Source organism: Trachypithecus francoisi, unplaced genomic scaffold, assembly GCF_009764315.1.
Source record: "Trachypithecus francoisi isolate TF-2019V2 unplaced genomic scaffold, Tfra_2.0 Lachesis_group15, whole genome shotgun sequence".
NCBI classification, from domain to species: Eukaryota; Metazoa; Chordata; class Mammalia; order Primates; family Cercopithecidae; genus Trachypithecus; species Trachypithecus francoisi.
In genome coordinates, this window is record NW_022681460.1 from 112,412,961 (window position 1) to 112,431,444 (window position 18,484).

General features: G+C 57.0%; 2 protein-coding genes across 4 annotated transcripts; both read right to left on the reverse strand.

Moving 5' to 3' along the window:
• Positions 1–3,744: 3,744 nt before the first annotated feature.
• LOC117097781 (serine protease 30-like) lies at positions 3,745–7,269 on the reverse strand. 3 transcript variants are annotated; one of them, XM_033236082.1, is made up of 7 exons: positions 6,757–7,269; positions 5,844–5,935; positions 5,737–5,763; positions 5,348–5,513; positions 4,996–5,264; positions 4,333–4,493; positions 3,745–4,116 (listed from the first exon to the last, which is right to left on the reverse strand). In XM_033236082.1, the coding sequence occupies exons 2-7, from the start codon at positions 5,893–5,895 to the stop codon at positions 3,820–3,822; spliced, it is 972 nt and encodes a 323-aa protein (XP_033091973.1). In that variant the 5' UTR covers positions 5,896–5,935; positions 6,757–7,269; the 3' UTR covers positions 3,745–3,819. The 3 variants fall into 3 exon arrangements, with proteins under 3 accessions (XP_033091973.1, XP_033091974.1, XP_033091972.1); XM_033236083.1 differs by lacking the exon at positions 6,757–7,269 and adding an exon at positions 6,367–6,734; XM_033236081.1 differs by lacking the exon at positions 6,757–7,269 and adding an exon at positions 6,367–6,734 and having other exon boundaries at positions 5,844–6,054.
• Positions 7,270–12,215: 4,946 nt separating this feature from the next.
• On the reverse strand, positions 12,216–17,496 carry PRSS22 (serine protease 22). Its single transcript, XM_033236084.1, has 6 exons — positions 17,235–17,496; positions 16,444–16,470; positions 15,689–15,860; positions 15,183–15,460; positions 13,354–13,511; positions 12,216–12,801 (listed from the first exon to the last, which is right to left on the reverse strand). Exons 1-6 carry the CDS (start codon positions 17,314–17,316, stop codon positions 12,598–12,600), a joined length of 921 nt encoding a protein of 306 aa, XP_033091975.1. The 5' UTR covers positions 17,317–17,496; the 3' UTR covers positions 12,216–12,597.
• Between the last annotated feature and the right edge of the window lie 988 nt (positions 17,497–18,484).

Below are 18,484 nucleotides of genomic sequence, written 5' to 3' on the forward strand. Positions count from 1 at the left end.
AGGTTCTTTCCTGAGGGTCCCCAAGTGCCCAAACACTTCAGCCGCCACACAACATGTGATTTTCTTGTCCTGGAACTCTGAGGTCCACACGCCCACAGTGCCACTGGCTGAGCCTGCTGTGATCCTGAAAACTCCTTTTCACTACAAGTTCAGAGACAAGGGGCGTGCCAGACCTGCACCCTGGGCTCCAGGGTGAGGAAGGAACTGCTCGTCCTATGCTAGGTCCCTGCCTCTGCTCCAGCTTCTCACCCTTGGCCAAACATTCCCCAATCCCGGACGGCTCTGGCCTTGGGACAGAAGTCAGCCTGTCAGCCTTCTGGAACACCTGAGTCCATTGTGGCCACTTCCTCATCCCCAGAACAGCTCAGCCCTGCAGGGGCGTCTGAATTGTTTCCTCCTACACAACACTGAACTGTGCAGCTCCCGCCCTGACCTGTCTCCAAACAGCGTCACTAGTCCCCAGGCCTCCTGCAGTCCACTGGACCCACAGACACGCCAACCAGCAAGCTGGGGGGTCCTACTGAGAGACATTTGGCGCTGGCTGCCGTGCAGTCAGAGTGGGCCAGGCAGCTGGGACTTAAGAGGAGCTGCTGGAAGGGCCGGGCACGGTGGCTCACGCCTGTAATCCCAGCACTTTAGGAGACTGGGGCAGGCGGATCATGAGGTCAGGAGATCGAGACCACAGTGAAACCCTGTCTCTACTAAAAACACAAAAAATTAGCCCAGCGCGGCGGCGGGTGCCTGTAATCCCAGCTACTCGGGAGGCTGAGGTAGGAGAATGGTGTGAACCTAGGAGGCAGAGCTTACAGTGAACCAACATCGTGCCACTGCACTCCAGCCTGGGCAACAGAGCCAGACTCCGTCTCAAAAAAAAAAAAAAAAAAAGAGGAGCTGCTGGACGAAGTGGAGCACCTTGGATGCCACCTGGACTCACGTCTGCCCCTACCACCCTCTCGGACCTGCACCCACCGCCCGGCCCAGGCACCAGGAGAACCCTCTGTGTCTTTCCAACAAGCCCCGTACAGGAGGGGCTTCACAAGCAGAAGCACCAGCCTCCCAAGTCCTCCACAAACAGCACCTGTGTGAGGGGCCAGAGAAAGAGAAGACAAAGAGGGCTGTGTGTGCACCACAGCCCAAGTCATGTGGGAAAAATCCTCCTGTGGCTTTTGCTGTTGGCTGAGGCCCCTTCCTTCTAACTCACTGTTGGCAGGAGTCAGACGCCTCAGAGAGAAAAGAGGCTCAGCAGGCTTCCCCTGCCGGTGGGGGTGGAGGAGCATTCGTGCTGTCCACTGCCAGGAAATGTGGGGGATTCTGAGGACCACACAGAGACACACACACACAAGTAAACACCCATTCAAACACACACACAAAAATACCCAGACACACACACACACAAATACACACCCAGACACACACACAAATAAACACCCACTCATACAGAGACACACACAAATACACATACACACAGACAAGCACACAAATAGCCTCCCACACACAAAAATACCCACCCACACAGAGACACACAAAAACACACCCACCAACACACACACACACAAATACCCATCCACACAGAGACACACTCACACACACAAATATCCATTCACATACAGGCAAATACACCCTCACCCCTCCACACAAATACACACCCACCCACACAGAGGCACGCACACACACATATACGCATCCATACATACATACAGACACAAATACACACCCACCACACACACCCACACAGACACACACCCACCCATACAGAAACACACATAAACACACACACACGCAAATACGCGTACACAGACAAATACCCACACACAGACACATACACATACACACACACCTACCCCACAGAGACACATACACAGACACGCAGACACACACAAGTATACACACACACGCACACACACACACATACACATGAGCATAAAAACACACACCCATCCACACACAGGCACACACATAAATACACACCTACACACAGACAGACACACAGCCTGGACAGGGGCCTCCAGGATGGGAGTGGATCCTGGCACAGGGCTGATGGCATAGCAGCCCTGGTCATGGTCATCTGGGGAAGAGACTGGAGGGGTAGGCTGGGCATGGTGGCTCATGCCTGTCATCCCAGCTCTTTGGGAGGCTGGGGCGGGCGGATCACTTGAGGTCAGGAGTTCAAGATCAGCCTGGGCAAAATGCTGAAACCCCGTCTCTACTAAAAATACAAAAATTAGCCGGTGGTGTGCACGTGTACGCCCAGGCAGGCTGAGGTGGGAGGATCACTTAAGCCCAGGAGGTTGAGGCTGCAATAAGCTGAGATCGAGCCACTGCACTCCAGCCTGGGCAGTAGAGCAAGACCCTGTCACAAAAGAAAAAAGGAGGGAGAGACTGAAGGGGCTGATATGTAAGGAGGGAGGCTTAGAGCTTCTGAGACATCCTTGGTGCTTCAGGCCTGAGGAGGGACTGCCAACTCTAACATTTAAGCAGAAATCCATAAGTGAGGATTTTGTTTTAATCTGTCACTTTCCCTCCTCACTAGATTTCTGGAAGGAGTTATTTATCAGTGAAGAGCCAGAGAATCCATTAGCAAATTGACGCATGAAAGTGATGAGCAAGAGAAAGTTGTGAGACAAAGCAGAGAAGCTGAGGCCAGAAACTTCCACCCAGGACGCTGAGCTCCTGGCGCATCCAATGAGTCCCTCCAGGACGCCGTCCGTCCTGGGATGAAGGCAGAGGGGTTGGAAGGAGGCGAGGCCGTTGGGTGAGGACAGGACCTTACGAAGGCAGGCCCGCAGCAAAAGGAGAGATGATTCTAGAGTATCCAGTCTTCTAGTGCAGTAGAACAACCTACATTTTCTAAGAGGTCACCCAGCTGAGGGTGCTCCCTGGGAGGGCTGAGGCGTTGGGGTGACAGCTCCACTGTCCACTCACCTGCGACCTAAAAGCCCCTCTCCTCCATGGGGTGCTCCTGACAGCCACCTCCAGGGCAGGGGAGTGGAGATGGGACAAAGGCTGGCCCGACTGTGCCCTACCCAAGCAGATGGTCCTTCCCCCAGACCTGGTGCCAAACAGGAGTGAAAGCCCAGCCACCTTGTCTCACAGAGACCGTAGAGTTTGTTAAACTGACACAGGCTGCGAACTTCCAAATGGACCCCTCTCTGCAAGTGTGGAACTGGCTCTGCCAGGCACTGCTTTGCCCATGTTTCTAAGACACAGGCAGAGGGCGCTGCCCACCACACTGGCGATGGCCTCAAAGCCCCTGTTCATGCCTGGGACAGTGCCCAGGGACCCTGTTCACGCCTGGGACAGCCCCCAGGGCCCCCACTGGCTGCAGTCAGCAGAGGGCAGGGTAGTGGGGGAGGGCATGGACACTCTGTGGGCCGGAGTTGGGAGAACAAGGCCTGTTATTGGACAGTTGGTGGCCATGGCAACTACACAAGAATGCCTGAGACTGAAAATCCGTGGGCTTCAAGGAACTCCAGCTCTTGCACTGGCTGAGTCACAGTGACTATATAACTCTTCCTCCCACTTTTGGGACACTTTTGAGAGGGACAGGGATCCTATCTAACAACACAGGATAGGCATCGCCCAAGACCGTCCTGAGCAAGCCTGGACACCGTGACCCTAATGATGAAGATGTCCCGCAGACACTGTCCGGGGAAGGCACCATGCTCTCCCAACCTACCACAGCCAGATGTTTTTGTAAAGAATAAAAATTAATTACTAGAAAAGCAAAGACATAAAATACACATAAAAAACCTACAGTTTTTATTATTAGATTCCATCAATCCTACCAGACGGGGGATCCTGGACTCCATGACTCAGGGTTCACAGGGACCCAAGCAAGCGTACGGTCAACAGCTCAAGCAGCAGCACTGGGTGGGACCTGGAGGTGCCCGGGTGGGACCCAGAGATGCCTGAGAGGAACCCGGGGGCAGCTGGGCGGGGCCCGGACACGTCTGAGTGAGGTTCAGCCAGGGTTCTCTGAATCCAGTCTGTGTAGCTTAGCACCTGAGTGTAGACACCAGGCCGGAAAGGCTGGGCACAGCCGAATCCCCAGCTCACAATGCCAGCCTGGACCCACGTATCATTGATGGGGCAGACCAGCGGCCCCCCAGAGTCACCCTGGGGGAGAGAGAGGGAGGGCCCCATGAGGTCTGCATTGAGGGAGACACCTGGGCCCCAAGTGCTTTCAAGAATCTGCTGCTGAGGCCAAGGAGCTAGGCAAGGACTCTGGTCCCTCTGGAGACCCTGAGGGGGGGAACATGGGGACAGAGCCCAGGACAGGGTGAGCCTAAAGAGCCCACACTTCTGGATGGGGTGACCAGGAGCTGCAGTCACCTGGCAGGAGTCTTTCTTGCCCTGGACAGAGCCAGCGCAGAGCATGTCGTCCTGGATGAGGCGCTGGCCAGCCAGGCTGGGCTCTCTGAGGTGGTACATCAGCTCACACGCGTTCGAGTCCAGGAGGGGCACAGCCACCTCCTGAAGGACACTTGCCAGGGCTGGATGTGATGGGGGGGGCCAGCCTGAGCCAACCTCGAGCCTCGTCCCCATCAGGTGAGCCTCTTCCCTCTCACCTGTGCTGGTGGCAGCCTGCACCTCCTACCTCTTCTCTGCCCACCCACCCTGCCCTTCCCAACTCCTAAACCAGGAGACAGTGGGGTCAGGGAGCAGGGCTCAAGCCCAGATCCTCTCCCATGACCCTGGCTAATCTCATGACCTCTTAGCCTTGGCTTATTCATCGCACCACAGGCACAATCCTGGACACTGGCTCAAGATCCCCAAAATCTAATATGGTGGTCACCTTGGTCAAGGGGAGTCTCACAGTCTGGACAGTATGGTTCCTGGCCCCAGGTGTTCCCAGCTTCAGGGTGGGGTGGGAGGGGAGAGAAGATAAACACGCAGACCAAGGTCTGTGGAGACCACTCAGGCTGGCTCTGCGTGGTCCCTGGGCTGGTCCTCCCTGGCTAGAAGTGGGAGCTGGTGAGTGTATATTCCCCTTACCTCTCTCCTGGGTGGACCCCCAGCCTGTTACCCAGCACAGGGACCCAACGGCGAGGGGGGTCTGGGGTCCCGGGAGGCAGACGGGGCTGAACTGGGAGGCCTGCAAGGGGAATTCCAGCTCCATCAGGGCGATGTCCCCGCTGGTGGTGGCCCCACGGTATGAGGAGTGGACCAGGAGCCTCTTCACAGTCACCAAGGCCGAGTGCGGCTCTGAAAGGGAGGGTATCAGCCCTCCGACTTTAACATGGTAGAGCCTGGGATCCTCAGACCTGAGAGGGGAACGGAAACATGGCCCGCTGCAGGCAGCCGCCGAGGGGAGGGGCGAGGAGCACCCCCACCCAGCTCCACTCACCTCAGGAAGCAGTGGGCGGCCGTGAGCACCCAGCGTGGGTGGATGAGGGAGCCGCCACATATGTGCCCCACTGAGGCCAACCACAAGCCAACCTGCCACGGCCAGCGTCCTTCCTGGGTGTCTTGGCCTCCCACAATCCTCCCGGCCTCCTTGGAGTGGCCGCATTCTGCAGAGGGACGGGCAGGTGGGAGACCTCAGCTTTCTTCCCTCTCAGAAAGCCCCTCCCTACCGTTCTCACTCTTTACCCTAACACCTTCTGACATCCCTCAGCCCTTGATGTCCAGGGATGAGGCTCCCAGGGCCAAGGGCCTCTGCATGTCCCCTGGGGCCAGTCCTCCCTGGCCAGGAGTAGGGGCTGGCTGAGTACAGGGATGAGATGTCTACGGTACCTGAAGGCAGCACATCCCCATGGGCCCCTGGAAAGCAAGAGAGCAAAGGGGAGCACACAGGCTGGCAGGGGGTGGGAGGGAGGAGAAGAGAGAGGCGCACCCCTCACCTGGCAGCAGCCACAGCAGCAGCAGCAGGATGGGGCCTGCCCGAAACCCCATGGCTCCTCTTCCCTGCAGACACTGCACTGGGGTCAGAGTCCTTGGACAGCACCAGAGGTTGGGGGGGGGCGGGGGGGGGCAGGTCATTAACCAGTGGCAATCACGCTGGAGCCCTCTGTGCCTGGCAGAACCTGCCCTCCTCAGATGCCGCTTGGGTTCCTGTCCCGCATGTTCCAGGGAGGTGGTTTAGAGGAGGCTGGGGATGCCAGGGCCCACTTCAGGCCAGTCCCTCCAAGGAGCCAGAGGTCAGAGGACGGGTCAGTCCACCCTACTGGGCTGAGATGTGGAAGCCCCACCCATCCTTCTGGCAGGCAGGAGACCCCCACTGCTTCGCCTACTGGAAGCTCTGCTCAAGGCAGAGGTGGGGACCAACCCTCTTCACCCTGTCCCCCACCAGGAAGTTTGGTGTCTCCACGCGGGCCACTCGGGCTGCCCCAGCCCACCTCCCTCCTCCCTTCCCATCAGAAGGACCTGGAGCTCCTGCAGCGCCCTCCCGGGGCACACCGTATCTAAGGGGCTGGTGCCCAGGGAGCCCTGTTCGTTGCTATGGGAACAAACCACAGCCAGGGTTCAGCCCTCCAGACAGGAAGGGTCGAATCAGGAGACACGTTTTCCAGGTACTACTTCCTCCTGCTGCTGCCACTGCCCAAAACCTTTGGCCCCCATCCCAGGATCAGGAGCAGAGGCGGAGCCAGTCCCAAGGCAGCTGAGGACCACGCCATGCGCTTGGTATTGTGCATGGCCTCCAGCCCAGACTGAAGTCGGCCTGACCCGAGAAGCCCAGAATCGCTGAGGAAGCTCCCCACTGTTGTCGCCTCTCAGCCCCGCGCCCACCCATCCACAGGGAGCCGGGATGCTCACTCAGCCACGTCGCGGACCTCATTTCGGCCTCGCTACGACTCTGCCAACAGGGGGCGCCACAGGAGGTTACGCGTTCGCAGGGACTCCTTTCCGTCCGTTTCCGGCGGTTTTCCGTCAAACTTCCTGCGCTTTTCCAGAAGTTGAGGGTGTTTCGCTAAACTTCCGGTGGGCTCCAAGAGGGTCTCCAGTGGGCTCCAAGAGGGTTTCCAGTGGGCTCCAAGAGGGTTTCCGGTGGACTTCCCGTGCGATCAGGCGAGGTTCTGGTCAGTATGCGAGTCCTGTTAGCATCATCTCAGCCTGGCCTCAGGCCCTGGAGGGTCTGGAAAGTGAGTGGTCCCCCTCTGGAGCCAACCAGAAGACGTTCCCACTGGCCGACGATGGTACGGTTGGAGCATCACTGTGGGCAATAACTTGGACTGATTTAAATACGTAAAATAAGGCCAGGTACGGTGACTCACGCCTGTGATCCCAGCACTGTGGGAGGCTGATGCGGGCAGATCACCTGAGGTCAGGAGTTGGAGACCAGCCAACATGGTGAAACCCCATCTCTACTAAAAATACAAAGATTAGCTGGGCGTGGTGGTGGTACCTGTGATACCAGGTACTCAGGAGGCTGAGGCAGGAGAATCGCTTTAACCCAGAGACAGAGGCTGCAGTGAGCCTACACTCCAGCCTGGGCAGCAGAATGAGACTCCTTCTCAAAAAAAAAAAAAAAAAAAAAAAAAAAATATATATATATATATATATATCCATGAGTTCATAATATTATAAAAAAAGACCTCCTTTATCATTTTTGGAGTATGCTAAGGAAACAGTTCATTATTTTGAGGATAAATAGGTGCCAACACATAAACATTTTTAAAAATAGAATGAAAGGGGCAACAAAAATAAACAGATGACGAAAAGTTTCTCTTTTTGGAGGAATTCCTGCTACTGGACCAGGAATATCACCATGTTGCAATCTAATGGATTAATTGGTCTAGGGAATAATCCTCAACAGCTGCTTCCATCACCAGGAGACAGTTAACTGGTGTGTACCCCCGACAGACTTTTCTGGAAAAATCAGAGGCCTGCAAGGGGAAGCCCAGCGGCATCAGGGCAACATCCCCCCTGGAACAAACAAAACAAGAAGCCTGGAGGAGGCAGGCTGTGTAGAGCTAGGGCAGCATCTTGACCTCGCCATCACACCCATAGCTGTTGAATCGTGGTTCGCTGTCACTAGCAGGTCAGGTTGTAGCCTTATGGTCATAAATGGCTGCTGAAATCTAGGCGTTGCATGTGCATTCAGTACTAGAAGAAAGAGGAAGGAGAGAAAGGATGACACCAGCTGAGTATGTTCCTTTTATCAGGGAAAAACAGTCTTCCTAAGAAGCCACCCATCTCATTGGCCAACACTTAGTCCCACAGGCACATGTGACCATGCAGGAGACAATGAACATTTTTAGCTCTTCCAGATGGAAGAAGCAAACAGAAGAGTCGCAATAGGGGTTGGCTTAGCCAACCAAAGGAGCCTGTCACGGAGGGAAGTCACGTATTTAAGCATGTGCTTTTTTTTTTTTTTTTTTTTGAGACGGAATCTCACTCTGTCGCCCAGGCTGGAGTGCAGTGGCCGGATCTCAGCTCACTGCAAGCTCCGCCTCCCGGGTTTACGCCATTCTCCTGCCTCAGCCTCCCGAGTAGCTGGGACTACAGGCGCCCGCCACCTCGCCCGGCTAGTTTTTTGTATTTTTTAGTAGAGACGGGGTTTCACTGTGTTAGCCAGGATGGTCTCGATTTCCTGACCTCGTGATCTGCCCGTCTCGGCCTCCCAAAGTGCTGGGATTACAGGCTTGAGCCACCGCGCCCGGCCCAAGCATGTGTTTTTAAATGCTTGCTTCAGATGCAAAGTGGAGAAGAGTTAGGAGGTCCCATGCATAGGAGAAAGTTCCCTCAAGAGCTCATGATTTGAGGAAGGAGTAGCCAGACTTCACAGCCTGCAGCTAAGGCAGTTCATGCTGTAATGACATTTGTTACAGAGGTCAGATGGTCCCCATCAGTGCTCTTAGGGAGGTAGAGAGAGCTCTGCAAAAGGCTGTTCTACCGGAGAGGTAAAAAAGGAGCCAGAGACATCTGCCCAGGAGTCTAGGATGGGCGTGTAGCCGGCCACGGGGGCCCAGTACAACTGGAACATGTGGGATTCCCTCTTGAGGAGACAGCCAGGCCTACGGGTCTCTGCAGCCCCTAGAGACAGGTGATGCTGGTGGGGCAGAGGTAGCAAGGTCCTCCCACCCAGCATGGTTCACATGTGGGACTTGTTCCTGGGCCAGGCTCCAACCGGGGAGAAGGGGGCTGTTTTGTGAGCCATAGACTCAGCATGTCCAGCAAAGTTTGGGGACATGGGCTGGCCTGACTCTGAGTAGGGTGCACACACTGTGAGCTGGCAGGACTCCCAAGGGAAGGGTCCCCAAGGAGAGGGAGCTGCACGTGCTGCCTGAGCCTGACAGGGGCTGGAGAGACTGTACCCACCTCCTGGAACGCCACCCTGGTTTGGAGAGGACATCGTTGGAAGTCCTGTTGCACTACAGAGCCAGAGCTGACTTCCCACTCCACCCCAAGCCTGTCCCTCAGGGCCCCGGGATCCCATGGAGCCACTAAGGAAGGCATGAGAGGCTCCCTTAAACTCAAGGCTGCCTGGAGGTGACCTCCCAACTCAGAGAAATCTCCACCCTCCCTGGTGAACCCTGCCGTTTACGGGGCGGCTTCTCTGCCCCCACTCTAGGGGCTACATTCTCAGAGGCTTCTGTCAGGACCCTATTAGAGGGAGTAGATGCAGAGTAGATGCACGTGCACCAGGGCCTGTGGAGGGATGGGGTAAAGGGACATGCACCCACGAAACTGAGGGTCAGAGAGCGGGAGCTGATGAGGAGAAATAGGACAGGAGCAGGGAGAGGAAAGGAGAGGAAAAAGAGGAAGACAAGGGGCAGGAGAGGGCTGGTCTGGGGGCACAGAGAAGGGGGGCAGAGCTGGCGGGGTCGAAGGAGACACTGAAGGGAGAGACTCCAGGACAGGAGCAGGGGAAGGAAGTGGGGAAACGAGGGAGGGGTCACTCAGAGACAGAAGGGGGCAATCCAGGAGCAGGGCAGAGGTTGAGTGAAGGAGAGAGGCCAGCAAATGAGGACTGGAGAGGGGAGGGGCTAAAGCCCACAGAGGAGGTAAGGGTACCCAGAGCATAGGGTGACATCAAGAGGGGACCAGGTCGGCCGGGCGCGATGGCTCAAGCCTGTAATCCCAGCACTTTGGGAGGCCGAGACAGGTGGATCACGAGGTCAGGAGATCGAGACCATCCTGGTCTACACGGTGAAACCCCGTCTCTACCAAAAATACAAAAAACTAGCCGGGCGAGATGGCGGGCGCCTGTAGTCCCAGCTACTCGGGAGGCTGAGGCAGGAGAATGGCGTAAACCCGGGAGGCGGAGCTTGCAGTGAGCTGAGATCTGGCCACTGCACTCCAGTCCGGGCGACAGAGCAAGACTCCACCTCAAAAAAAAAAAAAAAAGGCCGGGCGCGGTGGCTCAAGCCTGTAATCCCAGCACTTTGGGAGGCCGAGACGGGCGGATCACGAGGTCAGGAGATCGAGACCATCCTGGCTAATACGGTGAAACCCCGTCTCTACTAAAAATACAAAAACTAGCCGGGCGAGGTGGCGGGCGCCTGTAGTCCCAGCTACTTGGGAGGCTGAGGCAGGAGAATGGCGGAAACCCAGGAGGCGGAGCTTGCAGTGAGCTGAGATCTGGCCACTGCACTCCAGTCCGGGCGACAGAGCGAGACTCCGCCTCAAAAAAAAAAAAAAAAAAAAAAGAGGGGACCAGGTCACAAAGGGAGGGGCCGTGGGGGTTGGCTCTGCTACCTGGACACCTGAGTCACCCCAGCACTCCCTGGGCCGGTCACTCTGACAAACAGCAGAGCAGTTCTGGTTGGTTGGTTTGTTGGTTGTTTTAATAAAAACAACTCCATAGCATTTACTGTGATCTGATAATCATATAAAGGTAATCAGGCTGGGCCAGTGACTCACATCTGTAACCCTAGCACTTTGGGAGGCCAAGGCGGGTGGTTTGCTTGAGGCCAGGAGTTGGAGACCAGCCTGGGCAACGTGGAGAAACCCTGTCCCTATAAAAAATTTAAAAATTAGCCTGGCATGGTGGCTCAGGCCTGCAGTCCAGCTACTTGGGAGGCTGAGGGGGGAGGATCACTTGAGCCTGGGAGTAAGCTGCAGTAAGCCAGGGTAACACCACTGCACTCCAGCCTGGGCAACAAAGCATGCCCTGCCTCGAAGAAAATAAATAAATAAAGCAATCAAAACAGTATTCACAAATATTCTAGAATTCCACTTCCAAAAAAGGACTCCAAACAAAACAGAACAAAAAACTAAAACTGTGTTGCCTTCTCCAAACTTGGCCATGTCCTTGATCACTTCTGGACGGAGACATTTCATGGTGGAGTTGTAGTGTCTCATTCTTCAGCACAATTGGACCCTGTTGTTTTCTTGACTTCGCTTTGGGTGAATGTCTTCTGTATTGGCTACTAAGAGGATCACATACTCACCAAAGCCAGCAGCACAGCCCTCTAACCACATACCCACTTGTTACAGGGATGCTGCGGAAGGCCTGAACCCAGGCAAGCTGGGATGAGGACCCTGGGTCCAGGAGGCCAGAACGGGTTGCGGATGAGTGGCTGTGGGGAAACAGAGTAGTAGTCTGCATCCCTAAGCAGGCAGGAAGCCAGAGAGACCCCTCCTCTTGGCTTGGGACCAAACTCCCACCTCCCATGGGAACAGGTGGGATGACTCAACTCCTGATGCCCACAGAGCCAGAGGCCTGCCCTGCCACTGTCCGCTGCTTCTTCCAAAGTGGGGAGTTTAGAGCTTCGCAGTGAGTTGCTCGACGAATCGGCTCCTGGGGATGACGACCCAGCAGCCAGCCCATGGAGACGGGGCTCTGATGGGGCTCACCTGGGCGCCTCCCTCCACCACCACCCTCAGCTCTGCCATCCTGAGGCCCCTGAGGCCTGTGGTGGGGAAAGCAGAAGGGGGGACTTGGCCGGGGTGGAGAGGTAGCACCCCACTCCCATGGGGCTGGGTTTTTCCTCACCAGCCTGTTTTGGAATCCAACGGACAGTTTGGGGGTTCCCAATCCCTCTCTTCCCCTTCCTGAAGCGGCAAAGCTGGGTCTCCCAGGCCTCTAGACTCTGCCCCCTCTCCATCGGCTGCCCTGCCCTGGTTGGGAGAGGGATAAAAGGAAGGGTGGCCCAGGGCTGCAAAGGTCAGGGGTCAGGAGGCTGAACCCTAGGTGGAAGCAGGGGTCAGCATGAGCCCCAGGTGGACAGGATGGCACAGTCTCTGGCCAGGCCAACATCCAACCCCCTACCTTAACCCCCTCTGGACCCTTGCTTTCCAGGGTCCCCAGGCATGGGAAAAAACAGACATTGCAGAATAAATAATTTATTGAAATTGGAGGAATAAATAAGATATGTGGGCAGGGTTACAAATAGCTATAAAAATCATTAACTTTTATAAACACAAAAGCGCTGGGGCCCGGGGCGGGACCGGAAGTCATGGGGCGGGGCCCGAGGCCTTGGAGGCGGGGCTTGAGGCCTTCGTGGGGGGCGGGGGGCGGGGGGCGGGGAGGGGCCTCCTTTCCGCAGCAGCCTTCCGGGCCCCCAGAGGTAGTTGGACCTATTTACAGCGGGGGAATCCGCCCGAGGCCGTCGCAGATCCAAATCCAGATCTGGATTTGGCCATCTTTCAGATCCAAGCCCCGCGACCCACTGCGCCGTAGGAGCGCGCGGCTGCCCCAGAGCCCGGGCTCTATGCCCTGAGGGCCCCATTCCCCTGAGCACGCCCACGGAGCTGCACCCCTTGCACGATCTTCTCCACCCAGGAGCGGTGCGCAGAGAGGCTGATGTAGACCCCGGGCCTGTTGCGCTCGGCACAGCCCTCGCCCCAGCTGATGATGCCGACCAGCAGCCAGACGCCGTCCACCTGGCACATGAGGGGGCCCCCGGAGTCGCCCTGCAGAGAGGAGGCGAGGTTAGGAACCCTCGTGGCACAGGGGGTGGCAGAATCCAGGGCCCGTGCCCTGTCAGGGAGCAGATGAGCCCCTTCCCGGGAGCCCATTTCTCCTTCCTGGGGGAGACAGGACCTGAGCTCCACCCAGGTGAGAAGTGCCTGGCGACAGAGTAGGAGCTGCAGCCAGGCCTTAAGACGGCCAGGCCTTAAGACATCCCGGCCCGGGTGCTGCTGCTGCACTATCTGACTGTCTTCCAGACAGTCCCAGAGCTAGAGCTGGCTCTAGGTACTGAGGCGTGGGAAACCCCCTGAAGGGAATGCAAGCTCCCGGAGGGCGAGGTGGTGCAGCTGGATGCCCAGTTTAATGTCTGAACAAATAAGTGAGTGGCTGAGCCAGGCTGAGGCTGGTTCTATGGGGACCGGAGGCTGTCAGGCACAGCCAGTTCTGGGGAGGAGGCCAGGGAGAGGTGGTGATGCTCAGTGGGGACAGGGCTGATGCTGGCTCCTTCTCGAGGCCCTCCTGGCCAGGGGTTGGGGGTTCGGGGGGGGGCTCACCAAACAAGCATCCCGCTCCCCCTCCAAGTAGCCAGCACACAGCATGTCCTCAGTGATGGCTTCCTGTCCTGCTCCCCGCCAGTACAGGCGGCTGCAGACTTCCGAGTCGATGATAGGAACCTTCAGCTTCTGCAGGGTCTGAGGGTGGGGCAAGGGCACTGAGAGGAAGGAGGACAGAATCAGGCTTGGGGTCTCCCCTCCTCGTTGCCTCCTCAAAGGACTATCCGCCCTGATCACCATTCCTCTCAGCAGCAGTGCTCAAAGGCTAACAGATTAGCTCTACCAGGCTCTCCCAAGATGCCTTCAGAAAATCGAAATTCCAGGTCTCCACCTCTGGCCCTGCTGAATCAGAACATGAATGTGAAACCTAAGACCCTGCCTGCCTCTTTAATAAATTTGCTGATATCCACAGATGGTTAGAGCCTTTCCTGTCTCAGACACTGCATTACTTCATCCAGCACTGGGACTGCTATAGAAGAAGTGTTCAATAAATGTCTACTCAATGCTGAAAATTACCAGGACCTGAGGGATCCCCACACCTTGACTGCAGCTGGTCTACAGACTGTGGTCTGCAGATTGTGGACTGAAAGTCCGCGATTCTAGCTCTTGAAGAAGCCCCTACAGAGATTATGGGGAGGTAGAAACCTCAGAGTCAGTGGGATCCCCATACACCTGAGCTAGTGTCATTTCTCTTAATTATTCTGGAATCTGGTTAAATTTTCATCTGTCTTACACTTTGTTCTTACTTAGTCTCTCTCTCTCTCTCTCAAACTCTCTCTTCCAGGTCTTCATTGTATCCTCATTTCTGCCTGTATGTTTCTTTTCCTTGACCCAGTCTCTATCATCCACCTGCCTGTCGATCTGTCATCTCCCTTTCTCTTGCTGCTTCCCTGCCTCTTGCTTTATGTGATCTAGTTTGAGTTTCGAGATGATGTTTTCCAAACCTCCAGAGGTGGTTTGAAAATTGTATTTTACAATTAAGGAGGCTGTATTTTCTCCTGAGAATTTTGCCTGCAATTATGGCATGCTGCCACCAGAGGGTGCCTGTTCCCACTCTGGAATCAGACCTCTTTTTATATTCACCCTGTATTCAGCTTAGTCCCACACACACCTCCTTTCAGCCATTCCTATATCGATGAATTGAATAGCTTCACGGGTCTGGCTGTTGCCTCAAAACATAGCTAAAGATACTTTTGAAGTAGAAATGAGGCCGGTCACAGTGGCTCACACCTGTAATCCCAGCACTTCAGGAGACTGAGGCTGGTGGAATGCTTGAGCCCAAGAGTTCAAGACCAGCCTGTCTAACATGGAAAAACCCTGTCGCTACAAAAAATACAAAAATTAGCCAGATGTGGTGGCACACACCTGTAGTCCCAGCTACCTGGGAGACTGAGGTGGGAGGGTCGCTTGAGCCTGGGAGGCAAAGGCTGCAGTGCGTTATGATCACACCACTGCACTCCATCCAGCCTGGGTGACAAGAGTAAGACCCTATCTCAAAAAAAAAAAAAAAAAAAAAAAGAGGAAGAAGAAGAAAAAGAAGAAGGAGAAGGAGAGGGAGAGGAAGAGGAAGAAGGAGGAGGAGGGGGAGGAGGAGGAAGATGAGAAAGAGGAGGAAGAAGAAGAAGGAGAAAGAAAAGAAAAGAAAAGAGAAATGGCCTGAAATTGCCCACCGAGGTTTCTTCTGGATTGCAACCCATCTTTTCTTCCATCTGTGTCATGCTGTGCCTCTGGCCTCCACCTTTTGTTGCTCATGGTGTCTGTGTCCCTAAGTGTCTGCCATCCTCTGTCCCCATCCACCCCCAACCACCTTGGAGAGAAAGAAGCCACACCTCCATCTTGGATGCTCCCCCAGCCTGAGATCCAGCAGTGGGTGTTTGGAGGGAGGTGGATAGAGGCATCAGGCAGGCAGATGGGCAGGACCCGCTCCGAGAACTGTATGGAGCACTCCAGACGCACCAGGGCAATGTCGGCACGGGCACCCTCCTTCCAGGAATACATAGGGTGAGGCTGCACCCAGGCAACACCCACCTTCTGGGACCGAGAGCCAGGATTCCCCAGCTGCCAGGCTCCCAGCAGCACAGAGAACAGGGATGGCTTGTTCAGGTTGCTGGAAGGAAAAGGAAGATGAGGATCAGCCAGGAGGGTCTGGGAGGAGGTACTTGGGGGAACAGCAGGGGTGTGGAGACGCCTGAAGGCAGGAGAGGCTTCTAGGTAGAATCGAGGGGCACCAAGATTGAACAGAGGTCCAGAAGCAGAGCCCGTGAAGGGAGCCCAGGACCTGGGACACAAAGCCCAGGGCCTTGAGAATCAAATGTCCCAGGCTGGCTGTACATACTCCTTGAAACAGTGGGCAGCAGTGATCACCCAGTGGCTGGTGAGCAGGGAGCCGGCGCAGTGGTGGGTCCCATTCTTCTGGATGCTCATGACCCAGGGCCACTCGCTGTCAGTGCTGTCCTCGCCGCCCACAACCCGGTTCAGCTGCTGGGGCTTCCCACAGGCTGGGGGAACTGGAGGGGACGGTCAAGTTTTGTTATCTCCAACTTCCTACAACCCACCCTCAGAATCCCAATCCCTAGGCCTGCACCCCAAGCTCTGCCCACAGCCCAAGCTCCATTCATGCCTCCAAGCTCCACCCACATCCCAAGTTCTACCTGCACTCCAAGCTCCACCCACACCCCAAGCTCTACCCACACCCTAAGCTCCACCTGTACCCCAACCCAACCCACACCCCAAGCTCCACCCACCTCCTAGTCCCTTCCCTCCCTCCATCCTCACTCTCTGCTGGTCCTCCCTGGACCCTGGCCCTCCCACTCCCTCCCTGTCAGCTGCACCTGGTCTCTCCCACCGCCTTTCCTTACCCTGCTTTCCACTCTGTTCACCTTCCTGGCTCTCTCTCTCCTCTGGCTCTGGCACCACTCAAGCCTTTCTCCTTGCGTTGGTGTCTCCTTCCTGCCTCCCTTCCCCTTGGGGTCTCTCCCCCTCTCACTCCAGCCCCTTTCTGACCCATGCCCAGGGGAGGGACACATAAATACTGCCTGCGCTTGGGCCTCCTACCCTCTCCCTCCCGTCAGAGCTGCCAGCTCCACTCACCAGGTATCCTGGCCGCACTGAGGGTGGCTGAGGGCAAGAGAAGGAAACAGTTAGGCCAGTGAGGGGCCCCAGGACCCAGTGGTGAGGGGCCCTCAGTGCCCAGCGAGGAAGGGCCGCCAACACCCAGTAAGAAGGGATCCCAGTGCCCAGTAAGGAGGGTTCCCAGCACCCAGTGAGGAGGGTCCCCCAGCGCCGAGTGAGGAGGGGTCCCCCTGAGTACCTGGTGGTGAGGAACCCCTAGACCGCCAGTGCCCAGGGAGCCCCTCAAGTCTCTCACCCCCAGGGCCCCTCCCGGCGGGGCATTTCCTGGGGCCTGGCCAGGCCCTGGCTGCACAGCTGTGAGCCTGCCCTCCCGCAGCTTCCCGTCCAGCCTGCCTACCGAGGACCAGGACCAGCTCCTCCGAGGGAGGCACAGGCCTGAGCCCCTCGGGCCTGGACGCTGCTGCCACTGGTGCCCTTCCCTGACCTCCTGCCGCAGGAAGAAAACAAAACGGTGCTGCCCCAGAGGCAAGCCGCAGAGGACTAGGAGATGGGAGAGCACGGAGGCGAGAGGGAGGAGGCGATGACGACGCCGACAGTAGCCGGAGACAGAGGCGCGCTGCGTACTTGCTGCGTTTTCTGTTTAATCCTCACAGCGGTAGAAGAAACCGAGGCAGAGAGCAGTTAAGGAGCCAGAGATAAACAGAGAGCAGAAGCAGAAAGGAGATGAGAGAGGCAAGGCGGGGAGGGAGAGAGGGAGGGAGGGAGGGAGGAGGTGGGAGGGAGGAGAGAGGAGCAGCCTCCGGACGTACCTGTCCACGCCAGCAGCAGCAGGGAGGTGAAGGTGCCAAGACAGCCCCCACCCAGGGATGCGGGGTCTCCAGAAACCACCATGGCTGGTGGGGCGGGGGAGCGGGCAGCAGGCTGGAGAGATCCAGGGCGATGCGGGGTCAGGGTGTGTAGGTTCCCTGCAGGTCGCCCCAGGTTTTATCCCGGGAGGCGGAATGCCGTCAGACCAGTCCCAAGGTGGCTCCCGCGGCCACTCCGGCTGTGGGTCATGGGCAGGGGGCGGGGCTGCGCGGAAGAAACTCGCCGCTACAGGGCCCTGGGGGGGCTCTAGTTGAGACCCCAGGCTCCAGTTGTGGGTCCAGGATGTGGCCTCGGGAAAAGCAGGGGAGGGGGCTCGGCCCAGTAGTCCCCGAGATTGACTGTCCAGGGGCGGAGAAAGGTCCCAGGGCACTGAAAGGGGTTCCGGGCTGGGGAGGGCCTGGGTTTGGAGTGCTTGAAGTCTGGGGTACTGAGTGTTGGGGGTGCTAGGGCCTTAGGGATCTAGGGGGTGCCCGAGGCTCAGAAACGGCACCCACCTGCAGGGACCCGAGCCCCTGTGACTCAGTTCAGAGACCTGGCGCAACCTGGGGCTCGGGAATCCCGTTAACCCACTTCCCGAAAGCTATGAATCAGGTGAGTGGCGACCTTGGTGGCCTCCTGGTGGCCGCCCTCCTGTCGTTTCTGCAGGCGGGCCTCGACCCTGCCATTCAGACACCTGAGGACTCACCTCACCTGGAGTCCTGGGAAGGGGAGGAGCCCATGGGCACCAGGGCGCCGCCAAGCAGCGGGGTTGAGAGAGGAGGAGCCCCGGGAAGGGCTGGGACTTCCAGGATTCAAAGAGCTGCTGGACTGGGTTGTGCGGGGCCGGGTCCTGGGCTGGGAGTGGATTCTCGATTCTTCCTCCCAGCGGCCGCGGCAGTGGCAAGCCGGGGCTGAATCCTGTGAGACCTTCCCTGACTCAGTGCCCTGCAGCGCCCCACACTTGGGACACTCTGACACTCCCACCCAAGCAGGGCAGGCTTCCTCCTCTACAAAGAGGCGGGAGCCTGCGCTCCTTCACCAGTTCAATCAACAAGCCTCCAGCAGGGCCCTTGCTACCCCTGGGGGGGAATTAAAAACAACCATAGCGTCTGGGCCAGGTGGCTCATTCCTGTAATCCCAGCACTTTGGGAGGCCAGGGCGGACAGATCATGAGGTCAGGAGTTCAAGACCAGCCTGGCCAACATAGTGAAAC